The sequence below is a fragment of the Equus caballus genome, chromosome 5 (genome assembly GCF_041296265.1).
Source record: "Equus caballus isolate H_3958 breed thoroughbred chromosome 5, TB-T2T, whole genome shotgun sequence".
Classification (NCBI taxonomy): domain Eukaryota; kingdom Metazoa; phylum Chordata; class Mammalia; order Perissodactyla; family Equidae; genus Equus; species Equus caballus.
In genome coordinates, this window is record NC_091688.1 from 32,601,758 (window position 1) to 32,628,139 (window position 26,382).

The 26,382-nt window shown below is 44.7% G+C and overlaps 1 protein-coding gene across 5 annotated transcripts in view; it reads right to left on the reverse strand.

The window, feature by feature from the left end:
* LOC111773495 (NBPF family member NBPF26-like) overlaps positions 1–26,382 on the reverse strand; it is a 71,146-nt gene that overhangs the window by 40,558 nt on the left and 4,206 nt on the right. Inside the window, exons 6-15 of one of the 5 annotated variants that reach the window (XM_070267920.1) lie at positions 26,092–26,269; positions 25,298–25,417; positions 23,993–24,163; positions 23,767–23,911; positions 19,603–19,657; positions 5,611–5,658; positions 5,301–5,510; positions 3,224–3,326; positions 2,205–2,419; positions 1,085–1,136 (exon numbers count right to left, since the gene is read on the reverse strand). In XM_070267920.1, coding sequence (XP_070124021.1) covers positions 1,085–1,136; positions 2,205–2,419; positions 3,224–3,326; positions 5,301–5,478 — 548 coding nt within the window. In that variant the 5' untranslated portion in view covers positions 5,479–5,510; positions 5,611–5,658; positions 19,603–19,657; ... (2 more) ...; positions 25,298–25,417; positions 26,092–26,269. Of the gene's footprint in view, positions 1–1,084; positions 1,137–2,204; positions 2,420–3,223; positions 3,327–5,300; positions 5,511–5,610; positions 5,752–19,602; positions 19,658–23,766; positions 23,912–23,992; positions 24,164–25,280; positions 25,418–26,091; positions 26,270–26,382 lie in introns of those variants that run through there. The other 4 variants (XM_070267921.1, XM_070267922.1, XM_070267924.1 and 1 more) reach the window with 4 other exon arrangements.

The following is a 26,382-nucleotide window of genomic DNA, read 5'->3' on the forward strand; positions in this document are numbered from 1 at the left end:
GAGCAGAGCTTGCTCAGAGCACCGAGCAGAAAATGAGCTCGTGAGCAAGGAGGACGAGCGCCTCCACTCCACAAGAGTCATCACACACCCACACACTCAGAGGACCCTAAAGGCGGCGTCAACACTCTTGCATCCAGTTGGTGGAAATGCACAGACAGCTGCCAAGTGAACCCTGCCTGGCTCTGGCACCACTGTCGACTCCCAGAAATCTGGAAGCTGCAAGGTCTGCCTCTCTCCCTACTGGGGCATGATGCGGACTTGGGTCACGAAGGACCGTCTTGGCCGGGAAATAGCCGCCACCGTGGGAACGGCAACCGGGCAGAGGCAGACATGCGTCCCCCGCTGGGTGACAGAAGAAAGAGAGAACGGGAGAGCGCACGCCATCCGCCGACAGATGAGCACACCTCCGGCATCTGTCTGCACGTGACCACACTGGAGCGAGATCACGGAATTGGCCCATCGGAGGACCACGGTGAGAAACACAGAGCACTCTGGGAAAGGGACACTTGGCGGTTGTCTACATGGGGAAACGGGGATAGCGAGCACTTCCTGATGTCCCTATATCTGAGATTGTCACATTTCCCCTTCAAATGAAGTCCCTTCTTGTTTGATTGTATAATCTCCATGATGGTCTGCATTCTATGCTTCCTTCTCTGACTGTTTACAGAACAGGTACATTTTTCTCATCTCACTGCATTTTTGTTGTTTAATGCGGTTTATCATCCCTTTAGTTTTTGCACTGCTAGTTTACTTCCTTCCAGAGACCATCATTAATGTGTAGCAGTTAGATATGCGTCTCACCCTGATTTTTGTTGCAGGAGAAAATAGACCTTTTCTCTATGTGCATGATTTCCTAAGGGTGTTGCGTTCTCTTGTGTCAGACTTACAGGTCCATAGAGATGAGTGACATTGAAGTTAACAGAGCCTTTTCCTTGTTGGTTGAGTGAATTAAATCATTACAACCTCCACGTTTCCTTCTCTTGCCTCTGGCATTTGTGACTTTGTTCCCCTCACTTACTCTTCTTTCTGATACTGTCTCCACATTTTCCCTGCCCATTACCGGCACCAGATTATTCATTGTCACCTGTGAGTGAGTGTGCCTTGTGTCTTTTCGTCTTCCTTGTCTTCGTTATTCCCTGCAAATAAATTCAGAAATGTCCAGTTAGCACTTTCCCACTTTAACCTCTATAAACGCAGTGACTTCAACAGCCATAGAGACATAAATATCTATGCAGGAGTCCGTATGGTCTTGAAGTCCTAGTGCATTGTCTTGAAAGCATTGCCCCAGCATGGATTTCTGATTCATCAGGCGGTGTGTCTGTGATCCACTGGATCTCCATCATTGCAGACTCTGCCTGAAATTGGGCAAAAGTTTAAGCTGTCTTTTGTTCCTCATATCACTGGATACTTGTCCAGCTTCCATCTTGAATTCTGTGACTGCGTGCTCCATTCTGCCACAAATCCTGCCAAAGGCACAGGCCCTATATCCCTTCCCAGCTCTCACAGAGAACCTCGTCCTTTCTCTAAGGAGACAAGAAAGAACCCAAGCCAACATCCCTCATCTGGGGACTTTAAGGGCCCTCCAAGTTGGCTTCTGTGTGTTGTGGAGGGAAATTCTCTCTACGGAAAGGTCTCCAGTCTAAACTCTCTACCACCAAGTTCTACCACATCCAGTACCTTGCCCAACCCCACAGAGCGAGGGGCTTGCTTTGTTCTGAAGTGCATTCATAGACATTCCTGCGTTTGATGACTACAGCTACCGTGAACAGATTATTGGATCCATTTTACTGCTGAGGAGATTGATACGGATGAAGTAAAAATCAATCTCTCACCCAGTGTTAGTACCATCAGCTCTCAGGCTGGAGCCTGGGAATGGCCACCCTTAGTCCAAGGCTCTTTTCACTCAAACAAGCTGCCTCCTGTCACGTCCTCTTTTGTGTCCTCTGACAGTAGGTAGGTGTGGCCTCCTGCCCTAAAGGTCACAGTCCATCAGGAAGGAAGCCGACACTTGCACCACTATGACCTCCACCCTGGGCATATCTGCTCTCTGCGCCCACCTAGCCAGTCCGGGTCCTACCACGGTCCCAAGTGCAACACGCAAACTGGGACAGCTTGTCAAAACATTACGAGGGGAGGTGTGGAGGGTCTTGTGAGCCAGGCACCTTGGAGAATTTCAGTGCAGTGAGGGCCTGTGGCCACCTTACCTGGGCCGAGTATGTGGGCAAGGTGCGTGGCCAGCCTATATCCCTCAGCCAGTTGCTGGCGGAAGGCCTGCCCTTGGTGGTCGTCAGAGCCGTTGTGTGTCAGCAGGTCATTGAGGTGCTGACTCAGCAGGGCCCACACTTCTCGCCCTTCCTGTAACTTGTGCCGCAGATAGGCCAGTTGCTGCTCCTGCTCTTGAATTAGGAGATTGGATTCCCTAAGGTGGGACAGAAGAGAAGACTTGAGAGTCCAAAGGGATGAGTGACAGATTCTAAAGATTTTCAAGATTTCTGTGAGAACTGCCCCCAAGGAGTCCTCAGAGAATTCTGGCCGATGTGTGGCGACTTGCCTGTGGCAAAGAGAAAGAGGAAGGTAAAGCACAGGTTTCCTCTGTATCAGAGAGAGCTCCCGTCAGATTCCTGGACATCCTACTCATTGTTTCTGCTGTCAACAAAACCAGGTGTCTTCCTAAACCTGTTTTAAAAACGTGTCTCTTCAGTTAACCCCTTCAGCCATGCCCGCTTCTATGTTGAAATACACATGGTGCATTCTGCAGTGAATGGACACAAAGCCAGACACAGAAATGTGCACGAGCACAGCTGGGTTAGCTGGAAAGAACACGAGAATGACAGGGTCAAGGAGACAGAATTCTTTAGAAAGAAAACACAACAAGCCCTCGTGAGACAGGCGGTGATTGTGATTAAAGGGAAATGAGCGGGTGATGGCACAACACTGTCAACGTACTAAATGCCACCGAATCGTTCACCTCAATTTGTGCAAATTCGTGTTTGGTGAGTTTCAGTTCAAAAATTTATAGTTTTGAAAAAAAAGAGTAAGTGAGCCTCTGAATAACTGGAGTCCATAATTTTCCAATTACTTTTCCCTAGTTGCTTTATAAACATTTGAACGCAAGTGCCTGCCGTGTACATTTCTGGCTTCTCTTGGCCCAAAGTTGCTCCCTGCCCCACTTCAGCTTTTCCCACAGCTACCCACCAGCCTACCCCCACACAGCCCTCCTTACCTGAGCTTCTTGGCTAGCGTTGACTTCTCTGCCAGCTTCCCCTCCTCAAAAGGCAGCTTGTCCCCAAGCACGGATTCAATGATGTCTTTGCACTCTCCACACTCTGAAAAAGGACAGAGAGCCCTGCCTCAGTGGAAAGCTGGCCATGCTGCTGTGGTCACTGCCTTCAAGGGAGGAAGCAGGGTCCATGCCCAGTACCAGGCTCCACACTGGGATTTCCGCATCTTATTCCTCGGCCTCCAAACTACTACACAGCATTGGGTTACTCCCCATTTTAGAGCTGAGGAAAGAGAAGCTCCAAGGCACAGAAAGTAATTAGATACGTTAACTTCTATTTGACAAAGGCAGAATTCCCATCCCCTGAGACTGACCCTGAGTCGTGGGCCTTAGTCACGTTACCAAGCCTCGCAGCCTCTTAAGTGAAACACCAAGCAGGCGCGTGCAGTAGTGATTGCCTGTGTGCTTGGGAAGGCCCGGTGGACTCTACTGACTGTTGGTTCCCTTGAGCTCAGAATTTCAAGGTCAAGTACATCCAAGATAAAGACGTTTATATGGATTCAACCCTGTAAAATATTATGCATTTGCCCATAAATTTCTGAAGGAAACGTGCACAGATACTAAGAAAGTTTGTGTTAAATTAAAAGCAATAGAAGGAAGAACTAACAAATAGTGTTGACCCTGTGACAGGGACTTACAGAAATCATCCATGTGATGCATTGCAACAACTCAAACAAGTAGGTACCATGACAGCACCGTATTAACAGAGGAGGAAACTGAGGCACAGAAAGACACACAGCTTGGATTGGAGCCCCGAAAGACTGGCCCAGAGTCCATGCTCTTCACCACTGCACCGTGTTACATTGACACCCAGGTCTTAAGTGATATCTTTCTTCTTCATCAGCTTCAAAATGTGTTTCCTACAGTTACGCTGTGATTCTAAGGAAGGTAAATAAAACTTCGTTTGTCCTTTCCTGAAAGCTCATCTCTTCACTTTTTAAATGGCAGGCTTTGATTTTCTCTGTGTCAGTCATTTTAGTTACTCCCCCCTCAATGGCTTATTGAAAAGCAATTGTAGGTAACGACCCCAATTCAGGCTCCGAGTTGTCAAGATCCTTCTAAACACTCTGCTGTGCACATGCCCTGGTTGTCACGGTTCTTGTCGTCACTACAGCCCAGTCTCACTGAGCAGGCAATCGAGCTTCCAGTTTTGAGGCTGACTGGGGCAGGGAAGGGCCTGCCTCACACACTGGCTTGAGTTTTCCTGGGGCTAGTGGTCTCCCCCACCTACCTCACTTTGTGGCCTCAATTTGGCCACAGGTCTCATAGCCCAGACTCTCAAGGTCACCTGGACCTGTTGGTTGCCCTGCATCCCTGAGGGTTCACCAGCTGAGCGGGAGACACAGGTGGTGGGACAGATTCTCTGGTTTCCATAGAAACAGCCCCAACCTTACCACAGGGTGTCAAACGTCTTCCTCAGACTCAGGAAGAAGAGCCCGTGCCCTGGAAGAGAGGGCTTCCCTCTCACCAGGGCATTCCCTGTCTTGATGGTGTCACTCCTGGATAGCACAGTTTCGGTGAGGAGCATATTCATCTTTAAGCTCCTATAAAGCAGCTACTATCATCTGTTTTCCCACTGTAAGTAGCACAGTGCTTTGCCCATGGGACCTCAGAGAAGCTTGAACTGAGGGAGTTCACTCGTCCCAGACATTTAGGCCCAGAGTGATGCAGGATGTGGTAAAGGACAGAGAGGATGCTGAGAGAAACAGTGCAGCCCTTTCCTGAGAGGAAGACGCAATTGTGTGGCTGCACCAGCAATCGATGTCTGGGACTCGAATTCTAAAGCCGCCGTATACCACACTGCAAATCTGAAAAAGTGGCTAAACTCTTTGTGCATCAGTTTCTCCATCCCCAGCAAAATGAGGGCAAAATACCTACCTCTGACTTTCCTGGATTGTGGTCAGAATGAAAGTTATTTTGACAAAGGGACCAGAGGATAAAGTCTGGAGAAATTTTAGTGTCCTAGAGGGCAGACAGGGATCACTCACCCATCTGGGGAGCACAGCCCTGGGAGACTTACTGTGCTTCTGCAGCTCGGTGGCCAGGGAGTAGGCAGCAGCTTCGGATACAAGGAATTCCTCCATGAGGGCTTGGAAGTCCTGCTTGCTTTGTGCCAGCTGTGAACGCAATTCCTGGTTGGACTCCTGGAGGGTCACCTCTGCCCTCGGATCAGACAAAGCGTGAGGACACACGGCCATGGTGATGTTGGCAGAAGAGGTAGAGCCAGAGACTGGGCAGAGAAACCCAAACATATAATGAGTGAAAAACAAGCAAAGACAAAAAGGTTTCACCAGGCCAGAGGGGTGTTTACACAGGAATCCTTAACTTACCGTTGGGGACAACTAGATCAACACTCTACAACAGCTGAGGGTCCGGAACTGCCAAAACAAGGTTCAAGATGACAGAGCTCAGAGCCACAGGCACCGCCTGCAGCTCAGAGTCAGACAGGAGTGATGGAGAGAGGCCCCAGCGCGCCAGTTAACGGTCTGGCGTTGCAATAACAGAATTGGAAGGTGGAGGTGTCATGGAATCTTAGGAGCCCCTGCCTTCCAGTTGCCTAGGCCCTGCTGCTACCCCAGGCTGCCCGGCCTTTTCTGAAGGCCACTGCTGATGGGCATCATCCCAAAGCAGCTGTCTACTCTCGTGGTGACACTACCGACCTGTCTCTTTCCAGAAAATATCTAAGCATAGTTCTCAGTGCCCATTCCTGTGTGCATCTCAAAACAGAAAGAGAAACCAGTGTCCCAACAAATTTTGTCTTCTGAAGCACCGTCACGAAGTCACCCCACTTTCTCTCTAAATGTAAACCGATCTTAAGGTTTTCCCATACGTGAAAGATGGCAAACTTTTAGACTCTCATGCTGCTATTCGCTGGGCTTTCTCCAGTTTTTTCTACATCCATTAAAAGGGACAAAAGCAGAGTGTAATACTAAGTGAATTAATACTTCGTTAAAAAATTGTTCTCTGTCCTGACTCACAATACTCCTCTTGCTGCATCCCTGTGTTGTGTCGACTTCTTGCCCCTCACTAGGGCAGCATGTTGGCTTATCTTCAAACTTAAGTCAGTGTGACATCTCTACCTCCTAAAATCCTTCTCTATGTGTGGGCCGCTTTTGTGGTTGTTACTTTTTAAGTGTCCGTAAACACTATCTTTCCTACTTGTTGGTTCCGGATATCCACGTATTATGCCTTCTAGTCCCACAAGAGCTCTTTTCCAGCTCTGAAAATGATTACAGTGGTTTATGAGTATATCCTGAATACACGTAGTGGCCCTTTCTTTTGCAAACACTTGTCAACCTGATGCTATTTCTTGTCGTCATTCAGTTCACTCACGTTTGGAACAGATCAGGGATGCGGAGCAGTGTTGATGGATTGTTGCTGGACAGATCCCTTCGAGCTGTCGTCATGCTACTGACCTGCGGTTATATTCCTCTACCAGAATGTGGAATTTCAAGGTCACGGTTCAGGGATGGTGGATGACCCACAGTGTTATGTGTGTCATGGGGTTCAGTGACAGAGAAGCTGAGGTTGACAAGAGAGGCACAGGCAGGCAGGGGAAAGTGGTGCCCTGAATGCCCTGCTCACTTTCTTGTCATCTCTTCCCACCCGGGTCTTGTGAAGAGGAGACCTGGGAGACCCCCTGTGGCATTGGTCTCTTCAGTTTAGCTGCTGCACTCGCCTGAGCTGAGGGCGCGATGGGTCTGGCCATGTACCACCGAGCTTTCATGTCAAGATAAAGGACAGAGGACCGCATCAACCGCTTTTGAAGCTCATCTCCTCCCCACGCCACACCATCCTCCAACGACACTGTGGAATGCTATTGGTGTGTCAGAGCCATGAAAAGCTTTAGAGAAATCTCTCTTTTGGTGTCAGTTGGATGTGACATTCTTTTCTTTATGTCTCAAAGTCTGTGGTCTAGTGGGCCCAACTGTCCTGAACTGGAATGGACTTGCCAACTTTCTGGTGTTTTGTTAGGTGGCTAGAATATTTATAAGATTTTCTGAGTTCAAACCTCACTGTTGAAGTTTGAATGAAGAATGACAGGACTTACTTTGTAAAGTGAGAGACTCAGAGAAGATTGGTCTCATCGATGAGCAGAAAGAGTAAATTTCACTTCTACTCAAAGCACGCTAGAATTTGAAATTATGGCTCTCACTGTTGTCAAGGTGGAGTGCCGGGTGCCTGAGGCGTATGTCCCTAAGGCCTCATGTCTATGCTATAAAATGGATGAAGTTAAAATGCAGTCAGATGGCCCAGGTCCCCTTCCATTCTAGAGTCCTCCAACAGTTTCTCCCCTGCTTTAGCGACTTGATTGAAAGTATCCTTGTTGTTCTGCTCTGTCCTGCTTTTGTCTTTTGCATAAAAGTTATACAGCTCCATGTTTCCTACCCCCAGGTCAATCATTATAATAAGCACCTGCATCCAAAGCAGTCCTGAGACAAAAGAAACAAAGCTGGAGGTATGGTACTCCCTGATTTCAAAATATACTACAAGCTCTATTAATCAAAACATTATGGGGCCAGCCCGTTGGCACGCAGAGTGCTTTGAGCTCACATGTGCCACTTCAGCGGCCCAGGGTTCGCCAGTTCGGATAGCGGGTGTGGACCTACTCACTGCTTAACAAGTCATGCTGTGGCACCGGTCCTACAGAAAAGAAAATAGAGGAAGATGTGCATGGATGTCAGCTCAGGCCCAATCTTCCACAGCAAAAAGGTGAAGATTGGTGGCAGATGTTAGAAGAGGACTAAACTTCCTCAAAAAAAAAAATCATGATACTGGAAAGAAAACAGACACAAAGATCAATAGAACTGGAGCTCGATCCAAGATGGCGCCATGAGTAGTCCTCTTTGTCTCTCCCCCTTCGAGTCTACAATTATTTGGACACTTATCGCTTAACAAAGGATATCCAGACAGCATCTCAGGACGTCTGAGAGACCCACGCGACTATACATCGAAAGGCGGACGGACTTTCCTCCGGGAGGATGTGGAAATAGGTGAAAACTCTCCGACCCCGACCCAACAGCCTAGTACCCGCAAGCGGCTTTCTTCCAACGGATGCCCCCAGAAGATCAACACACATCTAGGGCAGGAGCGAGCACACAACAGAGGAGCGACGGTGGAAACAGGTGACCAGAACCCTACCTAAACCTCCTGCCGTTACTCCTAAAGGCAGAGGGAAACTTTGGAGTTGCACACCTGGGCCAGCGGGGAGAGTCTCTCCCCGCCATTGGCGGGGAGATCCCGCCTGCTGCTCACGGCGCCCGGAGGGTCCCAGAGAGAGTCTCTGAGGGTACGGAGGTCCCCCGGCTGCCACTGCCTGCACGGTGGGGCTAGGGAGTGCCGGAGATCTCCGAGCAGACTGGGGCTGGGTGAAGCTCCAGGGGCCGGCTCTGCGCCCTGGAGGGGAAGCTCTGGAGTTCTGCCTGGGCAGCAGACAGGGCTCTCTGTCTGCCATTAGTGGAGGGGCCATGCCCAGCATTCACAACTCCGGGAAAGTCCCGGAGAGAACCCCAGAGGGCGAAGTGACCTCCAGCTGCCATTGCCCGCCCCGTGGGGCTAGGGATTGCCGGAGATCTTGGAGAGGACTGGGGCTGGGTGAAGCTCCAGAGGCCGGCTCCGCGGCCCGGAGGGGAAGCTCCAGAGTTCTGCCCGGGCAGCAGACAAAACTCTCTGCTATTAGCGGAGGGGCCACGCCCAGCATCCACAATACTGGGAGGGTCCCGGAGAGGAGAATATCAGGCAGGGCAGCAGCTGACCAGCTACCACTGAAATCAGGATCTCTGGCTATCCCCCAAGACAGGGCAAAGGGCTCCCCGAGTTCCTGGGGAACAGGACTGGGGCTGGGGGGAGTTCCAGCGACCCAGCTCCATAGCCTAGGGGGAAACCCTACAGGCTCACAGCAGCCTCAGGGAAAGCCTCTGCACAGCACTAGTAGAAAGCACCCATCCGGCAGCCACAAGGCTGGAAGAACCTGGGACAAAAGCAGCATAGCTAGGTGAACTAACCACAGACTGTAGAAGATGCCAATAGCTCTCCTGCGACCCATAGTGGACAAGTGAGATTTTGTGGGTGCTGACAGCGACGGAGTGACAAATATAAGTGATCCCACCCCTGGCCGCTGGAAAAGCCCATAACACCGTTGCAGACACCAAGGAGGGAGCACGTCTACGTGGGCTGCAACAGTAGGCACCAGCAGCCTGAAGCCCCCCGAGACAGCCCCCAAGGCAGAGGAGGGAATCCAAAGGACCACTGTGACTACGAGGAGGGGCCCAGGCCCAGTTAGCAACTGCAGATAGGGTTCCTGGTTGGTGCAGTATAAACAGCTGCTCCCCCACCGCAGCAGCAGAAACAAGTGAAAGGAGCAACTAAACTCTATCTCTATGCGGAGGCACAAATCAACAACATCAAGCAATATGAAAAAATACATTAAATCTCCAGAACAGAAAGAAAATAACAAACACACAGAAAACAATCCCAAAGAAAATGAGATATATAACCTAAATGATGATGACTTCAAAACAGCCATCATTAAAATACTCAATGAGTTAAGAGAGAATTCTGACCGACAACTCAACGAGTTCAGGAGCTATGTCACAAAAGAGTTTGATACGATAAAGAAGAACCAAACAGAAATACTGGAAATGAAGAACACAATAGAGGAGATTAAGAAAAATCTAGATGCTCTGAACAGTAGGGCCGATAATATGGAGGAAAGAATTAGCAATTTGGAAGATGGCAATATAGAATTGCTGAAGGCAGAGGAGGAGAGAGAAGTAAGACTAAAAAGAAATGAAGAAACTCTCCGAGAATTATCAGACACAATTAGGAGATGCAACGTAAGGATTATAGGTATACCAGAGGGAGAAGAGAAGGAGAAAGGGGCAGAAAACCTATTCAAAGAAATAATGGCTGAGAACTTCCCAAATCTGGTGAGGGAGATGGATCTTCAGGTGACAGAAGCCAATAGATCTCCAAACTTTATCAATGCAAGAAGACCAACTCCACGGCATATAGTAGTGAAGCTAGCAAAAGTCAACGACAAGGAGAAAATACTAAGGACAGCCAGGCAAAAGAAACTAGCCTACAAAGGAACCCCCATCAGGCTATCAGCAGATTTCTCAGCAGAAACTTTACAGGCTAGAAGAGAGTGGAATGATATATTCAAAAATCTGAAGGACAAAAATCTACAGCCGAGAAGTCTCTACCCAGCGAAAATATCCTTCAAATACGATGGAGAAATAAAAACTTTCCCAGATAAACAAAAATTAAGGGAGTTCATTGCCACAAAACCTCCTCTTCAGGAAATCCTCAGGAATACCCTCATTCCTGAAAAATCCAAAAAAGGAAAGGGGCTACAAAACCAAGAGCAGAGGAGATAAGTAGAAGGACAACAACAGAGAGTAGCAGCTCTTCATCAGAACAGATTAAACCATGGGACGAGAAACAAAGGAAACTGAAGAAAACCGGAAAACAAGACACAAAATGGTAGTGGTAGGCCCCCACATCTCAATAATCACTCTAAATGTAAATGGATTGAACTCCCCAATCAAAAGACACAGAGTGGCAGGATGGATCAAAGAACAAGATCCAACAATATGCTGCCTCCAGGAAACACACCTCAGCCCCAAAGACAAACACAGACTCAGAGTGAAGGGATGGAGAACAATACTCCAAGCTAATAATGAACAAAAGAAAGCAGGTGTCGCTATACTAATATCAGACAAGGTAGATTTCAAAGCAAAACAGATAAAGAAAGACAAAGAGGGACAGTATATAATGATAAAAGGGACTCTCCACCAAGAAGACATAACACTTATAAATATATACGCACCCAACACAGGAGCACCAAAATTTGTAAAGCAACTCTTAATAGAACTAAAAGAAGACATCAACAACAATACAATAATAGTAGGGGACCTCAACACACCATTAACACCAATGGACAGAACATCCAGACAGAAAATCAACAAGGAAATAATAGAAGTAAATGAAAAATTAGACCAGATGGACTTAATGGATATATAGAGAACACTTCATCCAAAAACAGCAGGTTACACATTCTTCTCAAGTGCACATGGAACATTCTCAAGGATTGACCATATTTTGGGAAACAAAGCAAACATCAATAAATACAAGAGAGTTGAAATAATATCAAGCATCTTTTCTGATTATAATGCTATGAAACTAGAAATCAACTACAAGAAAAAAGCAGAGAAAGGTGCAAAAATGTGGAGACTAAACAACACGCTTCTGAACAAACAATGGATCATTGAAGAAATTAAAGAAGAAGTCAAATATTATCTGGAGACAAATCAAAATGAGAACACGACATACCAAACCATTTGGGATGCAGCAAAAGCAGTCCTAAGAGGGAAATTCATCGCAATACAGGCTCACCTCACTAAACAAGAAAAAGCTCACGTAAGCAACCTCAAACGACACCTAACAGAACTAGAGAAAGAAGAACAAGCAAAGCCCAGAGTCAGTAGAAGGAGGGAAATAATAAAAATAAGAGCAGAAATAAACGATATTGAAACAAAAAAGACAATAGAAAGGATCAATGAAACAAAGAGTTGGTTCTTCGAAAGAATTAACAAAATTGACAAACCCTTAGCCAGACTCACCAAGAAAAGAAGAGAGAAATCGCAAATAAATAAAATTAGGAATGAGAGAGGAGAAATCACAACAGATACCAATGAAATACAAGAGATCATAAGAGAATACTATGAAAAACTATATGCCAACAAATTGAACAACCTGGAAGAAATGGACAAATTCCTAGACTCCTACAATCTCCCCAAACTGAATCAGGAAGAAATGGAGAATCTGAATAGGCCAATGACAAGTATGGAAATAGAAACGGTAATCAAAAACCTCCCCAAAAATAAGAGTCCAGGACCAGACGGCTTCTCTGGAGAATTCTACCAAACATTCAAAGAAGACTTAATACCTATTCTTCTCAAACTGTTCCAGAAAATTGAGAAAGATGGAGTACTCCCTAACACATTCTATGAAGCCAACATCACTCTGATCCCCAAACCTGACAAGGACAACACAAAGAAGGAGAACTACAGGCCGATATCACTGATGAACATAGATGCAAAAATCCTCAACAAAATTTTGGCAAACCGAATACAGCAATACATCAAAAAGATTATACACCATGATCAAGTGGGATTTATACCAGGGACACAGGGATGGTTCAACATCCGCAGGTCAATCAACGTGATACACTACATCAACAAAATGAAACACAAAAACCACATGATCATCTCAATAGATGCAGAGAAAGCATTCGACAAGATCCAACACCCATTTATGATAAAAACCCTCAATAAAATGGGTATAGAAGGAAAGTACCTCAACATAATAAAGGCCATATATGACAGACCCACAGCCAACATCATACTCAATGGACAAAAGCTGAAAGCCATCCCTCTGAGGACAGGAACAAGACAAGCGTGCCCACTTTCACCACTCCTATTCAACATAGTACTGGAGGTGCTGGCCAGAGCAATTCGGCAGGAAAAAGAAATAAAAGGAATCCAAATAGGTAACGAAGAAGTAAAACTCTCGCTGTTTGCAGACGACATGATCTTATATATAGAAAACCCCAAAGAATCCATAGAAAATCTATTAGAAATAATCAACAACTACAGCAAAGTAGCAGGGTATAAAATTAACGTGCATAAATCAGTAGCATTTCTATACACTAACAATGAACTAACAGAAAAAAAACTCAAGAACTCAATCCCATTCACAATCGCAACGAAAAGAATAAAATACCTTGGGATAAACTTAACCAAGGAAGTGAAGGATCTATACAATGAAAACTACAAGACTTTCTTGAAAGAAATTGACGATGACATAAAGAGATGAAAAGACATTCCATGCACATGGATTGGAAGAATAAACATAGTTAAAATGTCCATACTACCTAAAGCAATCTACACATTCAATGCTATCCCAATCAGAATCCCAAGAACATTCTTCACAGAAATTGAACAAACAATCCTAAAATTCATATGGGGCAACAAAAGACCGCAAATTGCTAAAGCAATCCTGAGCAAGAAAAACAAAGCCGGCGGAATCACAATCCCCGATTTCAAAACATACTACAAAGCTACAGTGATCAAAACAGCATGGTACTGGTACAAAAACAGGTCCACAGATCAATGGAACAGAATTGAAAGCCCAGAGATAAAACCACACATCTATGGACAGCTAATCTTCGACAAAGGAGCAGAGGGCCTACAATGGAGAAAAGAAAGTCTCTTCAACAAATGGTGCTGGGAAAACTGCACAGCCACATGCAAAAGATTGAAAATTGACCATTCTTTTTCACCACACACCAAAATAAACTCAAAATGGATCAAAGACCTAAAGATTAGGCCTGAGACAATAAGTCTTTTGGAAGAGAATATAGGCAGTACACTCTTTGACACCAGTTTCAAAAGAATCTTTTCAGACACTATAACTCCTCAGTTGAGGGAAACGATAGAAAGAATAAACAAATGGGACTTCATCAGACTAAAGAGCTTCTTCAAGGCAAGGGAAAATAGGATTGAAATAAAAAAACAGCTCACTAATTGGGAAAAAATATTTACAAGCCACTTATCCGACAAAGGGTTAATCTCCATAATATACAAAGAACTCACACTGCTTAACAACAAAAAAACAAACAACCCGATCAAAAAATGGGCAGAGGACATGAACAGACATTTCTCAAAAGAAGATATGAATATGGCCAATAGACACATGAAAAGATGTTCATCATCGCTAATCATCAGGGAAATGCAAATCAAAACTACACTAAGATATCACCTTACACCCGTTAGATTGGCAAAAACATCCAAAACCAAGAGCGACAAATGTTGCAGAGGTTGTGGAGAAAAAGGAACCCTCATACACTGTTGGTGGGAATGCAAACTGGTACAGCCACTGTGGAAAACACTATGGAGATTTCTCAAAAAGTTACAAATAGAAATACCCCATGACCCAGCCATCCCATTACTGTATCTATACTAAGAACCTGAAATCAGAAATCTCAAGAGTCCGTTGCACCCCTATGTTCATCGCAGCATTATTTACAATAGCCAAGACGTGGAACCAACCTACATGCCCAGAAACTGATGATTGGATAAAGAAGATGTGGTATATATACACAATGGAATACTACTCAGCCATAAAAAAAGACAAAATTGGCCCATTCACAGCAACGTGGATGGACCTTGAGGGTATTATGTTAAGCGAAATAAGCCAGTCAGAGAAAGATGAACTCTATATGACTCCACTCATAGGTGGAAGTTAGTATATTGATAAGGAGATCTGATCGGTGGTTACCAGGGAAAAGGGGGGATGGGGGGAGGGCATAAAGGGGGAAGTGGTGTACCCACAACATGACTAACAAAAACGTACAACTGAAATCTCACAAGGTTGTAATCTACCATAACATTAATAAAAAATAAAAATAAAAAAAAAGATCAATGGAACGGAATGGAGAGCACAGAAATAAACCCTCACATCTATGGACAGCTAATCTTTGACAAAAGAGCCAAGAACGTACAGTGGGGAAAGGAATGTCTCTTCAATAAATGTTAATGGGAAATTGGACAGCCACATGCAAAAGAATGAAAGTAGACCATTATCTTACACGACACAGAAAATTAACTCAAAATGCATTAAGGACTGGAATGTAAGACGTGAAACCAGAAAATTAGAAGAAAACATAGGCAGTGCACTCTTTGACATTGGTCTTCACAGTATCCTTTGGATTATCATGTCTCCTCAGGCAAGGGAAACAGAAGCAAGAAGAAACAAATGGGACTACGTCAAACAAGACTTCTTAACTCACGGTGGAGAACGACTTGATCAGCACTCCACAACAGCTGAGGGTCCGGAACTGCCAAAACAAGGTTCAAGATGACAGAGCTCAGAGCCACAGGCACCGCCTGCAGCTCAGAGTCAGACAGGAGTGATGGAGAGAGGCCCCAGCACGCCAGTTAACGGTCTGGCGTTGCAATAACAGAATTGGAAGGTGGAGGTGTCATGGAATCTTAGGAGCCCCTGCCTTCCAGTTGCCTAGGCCCTGCTGCTACCCCAGGCTGCCCGGCCTTTGCTGAAGGCCACTGCTGATGGGCATCACCCCAAAGCAGCTGTCTACTCTCGTGGTGACACTACCGACCTGTCTCTTTCCAGAAAATATCTAAGCATAGTTCTCAGTGCCCATTCCTGTGTGCATCTCAAAACAGAAAGAGAAACCAGTGACCCAACAAAGTTTGTCTTCTGAAGCACCGTCACGAAGTCACCCCACTTTCTCTCTAAATGTAAACCGATCTTAAGGTTTTCCCAGACATGAAAGATGGCAAACTTTTAGACTCTCATGCTGCTATTCGCTGGGCTTTCTCCAGTTTTTTCTACATCCATTAAAAGGGACAAAAGCAGAGTGTAATACTAAGTGAATGAATACTTCGTTAAAAAATTATTCTCTGTCCTGACTCACAATACTCCTCTTGCTGCATCCCTGTGTTGTGTCGACTTCTTGCCCCTCACTAGGGCAGCATGTTCGCTTATCTTCAAACGTAAGTCAGTGTGACATCTCTACCTCCTAAAATCCTTCTCTATGTGTGGGCCGCTTTTGTGGTTGTTACTTTTTAAGTGTCCGTAAACACTATCTTTCCTACTTGTTGGTTCCGGATATCCACATATTATGCCTTCTAGTCCCACAAGAGCTCTTTTCCAGCTCTGAAAATGATTACAGTGGTTTATGAGTATATCCTGAATACACGTAGTGGCCCTTTCTTTTGCAAACACTTGTCAACCTGATGCTATTTCTTGTCGTCATTCAGTTCACTCACGTTTGGAACAGATCAGGGACGCGGAGCAGTGTTGATGGATTGTTGCTGGACAGATCCCTTCGAGCTGTCGTCATGCTACTGACCTGCGGTTATATTCCTCTACCAGAATGTGGAATTTCAAGGTCACGGTTCAGGGATGGTGGATGACCCACAGTGTTATGTGTGTGATGGGGTTCAGTGACAGAGAAGCTGAGGTTGACAAGAGAGGCACAGGCAGGCAGGGGAAAGTGGTGCCCTGAATGCCCTGCTCACTTTCTTGTCATCTCTTCCCACCCGGGTCTTGTGAAGAGGAGACCTGGGAGACCCCCTGTGGCATTGGTCTCTTCAGTTTAGCTGCTGCACTCGCCCGAGCTGAGGGCGCGATGGGTCTGGCCATGTACCACCGAGCTTTCATGTCAAGGTAAAGGACAGACGACCGCATCAACCGCTTTTGAGGCTCATCTCCTCCCCACGCCACGCCATCCTCCAACGACACTGTGGAATGCTATTGGTGTGTCAGAGCCATGAAAAGCTTTAAAGAAATCTCTCTTTTGGTGTCAGTTGGATGTGACATTCTTTTCTTTATGTCTCAAAGTCTGTGGTCTAGTGGGCCCAACTGTCCTGAACTGGAATGGACTTGCCAACTTTCTGGTGTTTTGTTAGGTGGCTAGAATATTTATAAGATTTTCTGAGTTCAAACCTCACTGTTGAAGTTTGAATGAAGAATGACAGGACTTACTTTGTAAAGTGAGAGACTCAGAGAAGATTGGTCTCATCGATGAGCAGAAAGAGTAAATTTCACTTCTACTCAAAGCACGCTAGAATTTGAAATTATGGCTCTCACTGTTGTCAAGGTGGAGTGCCGGGTGCCTGAGGCGTATGTCCCTAAGGCCTCATGTCTATGCTATAAAATGGATGAAGTTAAAATGCAGTCAGATGGCCCAGGTCCCCTTCCATTCTAGAGTCCTCCAACAGTTTCTCCCCTGCTTTAGCGACTTGATTGAAAGTATCCTTGTTGTTCTGCTCTGTCCTGCTTTTGTCTTTTGCATAAAAGTTATACAGCTCCATGTTTCCTACCCCCAGGTCAATCATTATAATAAGCACCTGCATCCAAAGCAGTCCTGAGACAAAAGAAACAAAGCTGGAGGTATGGTACTCCCTGATTTCAAAATATACTACAAGCTCTATTAATCAAAACATTATGGGGCCAGCCCGTTGGCACGCAGAGTGCTTTGAGCTCACATGTGCCACTTCAGCGGCCCAGGGTTCGCCAGTTCGGATAGCGGGTGTGGACCTACTCACTGCTTAACAAGTCATGCTGTGGCACCGGTCCTACAGAAAAGAAAATAGAGGAAGATGTGCATGGATGTCAGCTCAGGCCCAATCTTCCACAGCAAAAAGGTGAAGATTGGTGGCAGATGTTAGATGAGGACTAAACTTCCTCAAAAAAAAAAAAAATCATGATACTGGAAAGAAAACAGACACAAAGATCAATGGAACTGAATGGAGAGCACAGAAATAAACCCTCACATCTCTGGACAGCTAATCTTTGACAAAAGAGCCTAGAACGTACAGTGGGGAAGGAACATCTCTTCAATAAATGTTAATGGGAAATTGGACAGCCACATACAAAAGAATGAAAGTAGACCATTATCTTACACGACACAGAAAATTAACTCAAAATGCATTAAGGACTGGAATGTAAGACCTGAAACCAGAAAATTAGAAGAAAACGTAGGCAGTGCCCTCTTTGACATTGGTCTTCACAGTATCCTTTGGATTATCATGTCTCCTCAGGCAAGGGAAACAGAAGCAAGAAGAAACAAATGGGACTACGTCAAACAAGACTTCTTAACTCACGGTGGAGAACGACTTGATCAGCACTCCACAACAGCTGAGGGTCTGGAACTGCCAAACAAGGTTCAAGATGCCAGAGCTCAGAGCCACAGGCACCGCCTGTAACTCAGAGTCAGACAGGAGTGATGGAGAGAGGACTCAGTTCGCCAGTTAACGGTCTGGTGTTACAATAACAGAATTGGAAGGTGGGGGTGTCATGGAATCTGAGGAGCCACTGCCTTCCAGTTGCCTAGGCTGTGCTGATGCCCAAGGCTGCCTGGTCTCTTCCAAAGGCCACCACTGTTGGGGACCACCTTTCAGCCACCACTCCCAATAGCTGTCTGCCCTTCTGCTGATAGCGACCTGTTTCCAAAAAATATCGAAGCATAATTCTCACCGTTCTTTCTTATGTGCGTGTCTAAAAACACCGAGACAAAACTGTTCCCCTTTTATTTCTTGGGATATTAAGCATGGCAAGGGATACCATCAACACAATGAAAAGACCATTACCAACTGGGAGAAGATATTTGCCAATCATAAATCAGATAAGGGGCTAATATGCAAAGTATAGAAAGAACTTATACAACTCAACAACAACAAAACAAACAGGAAAAACCCAATTAAAACATGTGCGGAGGATCTTAGATAGTTTTCCAAACAAGGTATTCAGGTGGCCAATAGGCACCTGAGAAGACGTTCTACATCACTAATTCCTAGGGAAACGCAAATCAAAACCATAATGAGATATCACCTCATGCTTGTCAGAATGGCTATCACGAAAAAGAAAATAAGTGTTGGAGAGGATGTAGAGAAAAGGGAACCCTCATATATTACTGGTGGGAATGTAAACCGGGGCAGCCACTATAGAAAACAGCATGGAGATCTCTCAGAAAATGAAAAACAGAACTACCATATAATCCAGGTAGTCCACTTCTGTGTATTTATCCAAAGAACACAAACTCACTGATTCCAAAAGATTTATGCACCCCTATTTTCATGGGAGCATGATTCATAACAGCCGAGACTTGCAAGCAACCTAAGTGACCATCAACAGATGAATGGATAAAGACGATGTGATACACACACACACACACACATACCATGGAGTACTACTCAGCCATAAAAAGAGGGAATCTTGCCATTTTTGACAACGTGGAGGGAACTTGAGAGTATTATGATAAGCGAAATAAGTCTGACGGAGAAAGTCAAATGACATAGGATTTCACTCATACATGGAAGATAAAACAACAACAACAACAACAAATAAACATATAAACACAGAGAATAAATTGCTGTTTCCCAGAGGCTAAGGGGGGAGGGGAGAGGGCAAAGGGGTAAAGGGGCACATATGCTGGGTGACTGATGACAACTAGACTTCTGGTAGTGAATCTGATGTAGTCGATACAGAAGTTGAAATATAATGATGTACACTAACATTGATATAATGTTATAAACCAGTATTACTGCAATAAAAATTAATTTAACAGAAAAAGGAAATATATGTCAAGCAGAGATGGAATACCTGTTGCGAGAAATTAGAGGTCCTCTGCCGAGGCATACCCTTGCAGCGTCTAAATTTCTGCCATTAAAAATTCACCTCTTCGGATCAAAACATCCCACAGGAATACCCTGTTAAAATGTTAAGCTTACCTGGAATATTAATTCTATCAGCATCATAGGCTCACAACAAGTGGTAAGAAGATCACTGGAAAACCAAGAAGAATGGATTTGACCAAAGACTTATAACAATATTACAAAGATGAATGTTCTTGGCTGTACTCCTACCAATTTCTTAAGAACCCCAACTCTCTTCAAATTCCTTTGAAATAGCTCTGGGAATCCCCCAAGGGGACTGAAATCTGCATTCCAGAAACTTCTCTGGTCACCAAGGTGCACCTGCCATTTGGTCATCTGGTAGCTGCAGATAACCAAAGGGGCAACTATGCTCTGAGGCCACCAAGGACTCTATGATGAAGATCTCTGCCATCTCCGGTGCCAGCTCTCCTGCCAGTGCCTTCCACTCTGTGGCAGCTGAGGCCCGACGTGGAAGGAATTCCTGTCTCTCCCAGGAAGCCATCTTTCCTCTCAGCCCAAACTCTAGCCCACCGTTGCTTCTTATGTCTGGAGCCTTCCTGAATCGACATTTTACCACTTTCCTCACTATTTCATTAGAACTCCTGTGTATCAGAGTTCTGAGTTGAAACATTTGATTTTCATAGATGACTCCATGGTCAAATGTAAAAACAACTTCAACAACCTTGCATTTAGTTTTATTGGGTTTGGGGAATTAAACCTATTTAAATTTAAAAAAAAAAACAAAAGCATCACCTGGGAGAGTTAGTACAAATACAAGTCCAGAGTCTTCATCTGTAGTGACTCTGATTCAGTGGGCTGAGGGGGCCTGGAATCTATTGTTAAAGTTGCTCAGATGTACAGTCAGGTTGAGGACCTACTGATAGCATCGACCTTCCTCACAGTTTTGGGGATGAGCATTTCACATACATACTACTTCTAATCCTCACGATCGATCTGTGAGGAGAGCGTGGCCTTTCCCTGGTTTGCGGATGAAGAAACCAAGACACAGAGAGGGTCTGAGACTAGCCCAAAGTGCCCTCGCTCTAAGTGCCGGAGCCAGGTGTCAGGTAGAGTGCCCCTCCACCCCAAACCCCCTCCCACATTTTCCAATTCACTCTGTGTCAGGTCTTTCCACGTACATGCTTCCTGCCTATACCTCATTTCTACCAAAAACTTCCTGATTTTAATGTTTCCATCCGATATATTTCCATCTGACATATTTCACAACAGGCTAACAGCATCCTATCCTGGCCACTATTAACTTGGGACACGTTGCTAATGAAAATACAGGATGTGGGAATGTGCAAAGACACATTGCTTTACGATGATGATGTAATTTTCAGGCTATAAAATTCTCCGTTTTGTGTACAATTCAGTGACTTTTGGTCTATTTACAAGGTTGTGACACCATCACCACCATCTCATTCTGGAGTATTTTCTTTACCTCACAAAAGAAACCCCGTCCCTATTGGCAGTCACTCCCTATTCCTCACCTTCTTTCAGCCCTTGGAAATTGCTAATCTACTTTCTCCCCGTATGGATTTGCCTACTCTGGACATCTATTCTCAATGGAATCATAAAACACGTTGCCTTTGGTATCTGGCTTCTTCACTTGCCATAATGTTGCCAAGGTTCATCCACATTTTGGCGGCTATCTGTACTTTATTCTTTCTATCCTTGAATAAGACTTCATTTTATGACTATACTCCATTTTGTGCATTCTTCAGCTGAGGGCATTTGGGTTGTTTCCTCTTTTACTACTATGAGTAATGCTGCTGTGAATATTCATGTGCAAGTTTGTTTTTGACCATGGGTTTTCAATTCTCTTGCTATGTACCCAGGAGTAGAATTGCTACATCTATGTCAACGCTGTATGTAACTTTGAGGAACTGACATGCCGTTTTCCAAAGCGTTTGCGCCTTTTTACATTTCCACTAGCAATGCATGAGGATTTCAATTTCTCCACATCCTCCTCCACACTTGTGGTTGCCCATCTTTTAATTACAGCCACATTAGTGGGTGTGAAGTGGTATCTCATTGTGGATTTCAGTTCTGTTTTCTTAATGATCAATGATGTTAAACATCTTTTCATGAGATTCTTGGCCATTTGTACATCGTCTATGGAGAAATGTCCATTCAAATCCTTTTCCCATTGATAAATTGGATTGTCTTTTTATTATTGACTTGTAAGAGTCAATACTAGACACATGTCAGATATCTGTTTTGCAACTGTTTTTTCTGATTCTGTGCGTTGTCTTTTCACTTCCTTATTAGCATCCTTTGAAGCACAAAAGATTTCAGTTTTGATGAAATCCAATTTATCTATTTATTCATTGACTGTTCTTGCTTTAGCTGTCACATCTAAGATATCCTTATCTAATCACAGACTACAAAGATTTACACCTATGCTTTCTTCACCACATTGCTTTGAATAAGAACTTTCCTGGGTTAGGGTACAGGGATATTTTTGAATTTTGAGTCCTATAAATTGATATGGATCCCTCCTGACCGATATTCACAGGTCTGCCAGTCACTTCAAAGGAACATCCCTGTGCCGTTGCAGAGATCTGGGAAATCGTATTTATGACTATCCTGGCTTTGACTCAGGTGAGAGTCCTGGTCACGTGCTTCAGTTTCTCCTTGACCTCTCCTGGTTTCAAAATTTGTTCAATATCTTTGGAGTTGAAGAACTGATTGAGTGTCTTTCTGAGGAACACTCAAGGGTCCAGGTTATTCTGAACCTAGTGGACTTCCTCATTCCGCTCCAGACAGAGAAGACTGTGGGGGTTGGATAGGGTCTAGACTTCCATCTCTGGTCTTAGAGAGAAACTAGCCTTGCTTCCGGGTTTGCGGATGGCTGTTGAAAAGACTCTTGCCCCCCTCTAATTCTTTGTACTCTATACATGACTTCTTTCTAGAAATGGTGGGAAAATACTTATTTTAGAACATCTTGTCTGTTCTCTGCCAATTGCTTTCTGTCTACACATTTAAAGTGGGTAAAGGAGGACTCAGAGACAAATTTGTTCTTAGCGTCTATTATTGTTCAAGTGACCGTATTTAATCCTATGCACTATCTTATTAGCCAGGTTTTATCCTTTTCCTTTTCAGGAAAAAAGCTCAAAAAGGTTAAAAAATACTCCAAGCTCACAGTCTAGGGAGGAGAGGAGTAAGCGTTAGAAACCAGTTTCGTTTGACCTCAAATTTTCATCCACGGTGAGTGTCTTGGTGTTATGTCTAAGATTTCTTTGCTCATTCCTTGTTCATGAGAATATGTCCATTTTTCCTCCAAAACCTTTATAATTTTAACTTTCACATCTCCAATTAACTCAGTGTGTGGTAGATGGTAGTTGTGAATATTAATTTATTTCTAAATAATTACTCATTCATTCTAGAGCTTTTTACCAAAAACATCTTTCATTATTCCAGTGAAGTGTCTTGGTGACTTTATTTTAAAAAATCAAATAATTGTATGTGTGGGAGGCAATTTCTTACACTCTGCTCTTTCACATGATACATTTATGTGGCGTCTACTTCCACCGATACTATAGTGTGTTAATTACTGTAGCTTTAAAGTGAGTTTTGAAATCCAGTAGAGTGTGTCCTCTAATTCTTTTGAAATCTAGTAAGTGTGTCTCCAGTTAATTCTTCTTCAAGGCTGTCTTGGCTATTACAGGTACTTCGATTTCCATATACATTTTAGAAATAGCTGGTAAATCCCCTCCCAATGCCTGCTACAATATTAACTGGAACAATCTTGATTTGACATTCCTACAATATGGAATCTTCCAATCTATGAAATTGATATATATTTTTCTCTTTATCTAGTGTTCTTTAATTTCTCTCAAAAACAGTTTTCAGGGATCTTCACTATATGTGTTCTTAGGCATTTAATGACTGTGAATTTGTGAATGTTAATCTCTATTGTGTTTTACTGAATTTCATTTTCTAAATACTCAGTGCTAATGTGGAGAAATACAGTACATTGCTATATGAATGCCATTGAGGTACAACTTAGGTACAACAGACCGCACCACTTTAAAGTATACAATTCGGTGCATTTCAGCAGCCGTAAACACTAATGAAACTACTGCCCCAATCGAGGTGCAGGGCATTTCCATTATCTCACAGCATTCCTTTGTCCCTTTGCAGTCCATCACCCCCTCAACCCTCAGCTCCAGGCAACCACTGTCCTTACAGATGGCTTGGCACTTTAACAACTTTATGTAAATGGAACCATACCTGTATTCTTTCATGTCTGCATTCCTTCATGTAGCATAATGACTTTAAAATCCATCCATTTCTTTGGTAGCGAATGGAAACCTTTTGGTGGTGAACACGATGTAGTATATACAGAAGTCAAGTTATAATGATGTATACCTGAAATCTATAAAATGTGACAAAACCAAAGTTACGTCAAGAAAAAATGAAAAATAAGAAATAATAAGAAAAGGACGGATTAACTTGCCTCTATTTCTGCAGCTGGCCAGGACACAGTCAGTAGCTGTGACATCAGCTGTTTCCTCTGGAGACTTTGGCAGTGTTGAGGGCTTGGAGCCAACATGGAGTCCAAGCACTGGTTCTGAGAGGCTGCAATCTGGCTGAGGTTCAGGGTCGTGGGTCAGGACAGGTCATCCAGCTGTCGGAAAAAGCAGAAGGGGGTCCAGGAAAACCACTGAGGTCATCTCTGGGTAGCACTGGCCACTTCCTCCAAGGAATCCACCACCACTACACTTCTCATGACTTCCTGGTACTAGACTGAGAGCTCCGGGAAGTTGGGATAATTTTGATTCATCTCTGCGTTCATGACCCCTAGCACCGAGTCAAGCACTCGAGGAGGCTCTCAGCAACATTTGTGCAACGGATTGAACAAAAGCGGCTGGAAGTCGTCAGTCATCTCAACAACACTCCTGTCCCCAATGTCCTGTCAGGGATGCTCTGCTTTCTCCCAAGATGTAGCAAATCACCTTGCTTAGGATGGGGTCTGCCCTACACTCTCCATGTCTGAGGACACTCACCTGTGGTGAGCTCTGATGAAGAACGGATTGTCCTGAGGGATTCCTGACAATGGTTCACTCTGTCATTAGGAAGAGATGGCCTTGGCCTACCCTCCCATCATCTGGGCTGCCGCAACTCCCCAGTTGAGGAGACCTAGCATTTTGTTGAAACCATCTGTTGGTGTTCTTCCTCTCACTGCTTTGATTTCCTTAGGGAAATATTACCAATAGGCGAACTCCCAGTCCTTATTACAGCATAAGGAAAAGGAGGCACTCAACAAATATTTAAGAGATATTGTGGCTAAAGCTTTATTCAACTATAAATGCAAAAGAATATTACTATCACTGCTTCAGATGCAAGGGTCCCATTACCCTGGCCCCTCCTGACTCGAGGGCACAACTGCTTAAGGTAAGAATGGACATCTCCAACCCTTCTCCAAACACCATTTATCCCTCTAAGCCCACATTTACTTGGAGGGCGTCCACTGTGAGGGCAGCACTGAGGTCAAGGCTGGGGGGTCTGGCGAAGAGCCTTGGGGGTGCCTCCCTCCTCCTCTTGGAATTGGTGCTCCCCAGCAGGAGAAACCAAACCTGATCCATCCTTGGGTCTCCCTGGCTGTTGCACAGGTTCCCTGTGGAGTAAGTTACTCTCCCAGTCCTCACTGCTCAGCTTAGGTTGCTCCTTGAGGAGTGGAGGATGCTGTACTCATTCCTCAGTGTCCCTTGATTTCTCTGAACTCAACTTGTCCTTATTCTCACCTCCTTTGCCAATGCACCTCCTCCACCAGCACCTTAATCTTCTTTGGGTTATCATCATCCTCCAAGCCTGCTGACTTTCTTTCTTCCACCTGCTCCCTCAATTCTGTGTTTTCAAGATGTGGTCTCAGCTCAGGCTCCTACAGGAGACACACAGAGAGGGGACCAAGGCTAGGTCTCACCCGCAGTTCCCAGGGCACATTCCACATGCATCTCAGTCTCCCACACACTCAGAGAACACTGAACAGGAAGGGACATTGGAGAATTTGACTAACAACCTTATCTTACCGATGGGGAAAGTGAGGCCCGGAGGGAATAGGAGATTTTCCCACACTGCCTCAACGCTTGACAACAGCAGAGCCCCCACATAAGCCTTGGTCACAAGCTTCCCGTCCAGATTTCCTGCCACACCCTCCAGGAACCCACGGCTGAATTTCAGGAGCCAATGGATCAAACATGAGGATTTCCACTGTTCAAACAAAAATGGCTGAAGAACCTTTCCAGGGACAAATCTTTTACCACAGTTCTTTAGTCCTATTATTAATATTCAGTCAGTTTTCACACCTGGCTGACACCATGGGACCAAGGAACACAGAAATATTAAATAAAATTTATCACAGCCAAAATTAAAATCTATTTATATGATTATCTGTAAAATGTCTGGCTCTCGTGCCAGAAGCTCATCTTCCAGAGAGCGGGCACTCTGTCCACCCGTTTGCCCCATCTCCCCAGTGCCTCCACAAGGGCCTGACAGAGAAGCCATTCAGTAAATATTTATAAAATGGGTAAATAACAGTTTCCAAGGATAACTAACCCTCCCTGATGCCTTCGACTCCAATCACATTTCCACACAAATCCTATTCCAGGTGTGAGCGGAAGCAATAAAGGCACAGCCTGAGGAAAGGCAGTGGAAGATTCAAACACCAGCTCCACCGTGGACCACACATGCCTCAGTGGATGATTTCATTGCCTGCTTTGAGCACGTCTATCCCCTGTACAAGAGAGAAGAATGTATAATGTAAAGTCCAGAAGCTGCATTGACCACTACAGTTTTGGATGATTGAACGTGATATCAAGCAGCAGACAGGGCTCTAAGCCCTGGGCA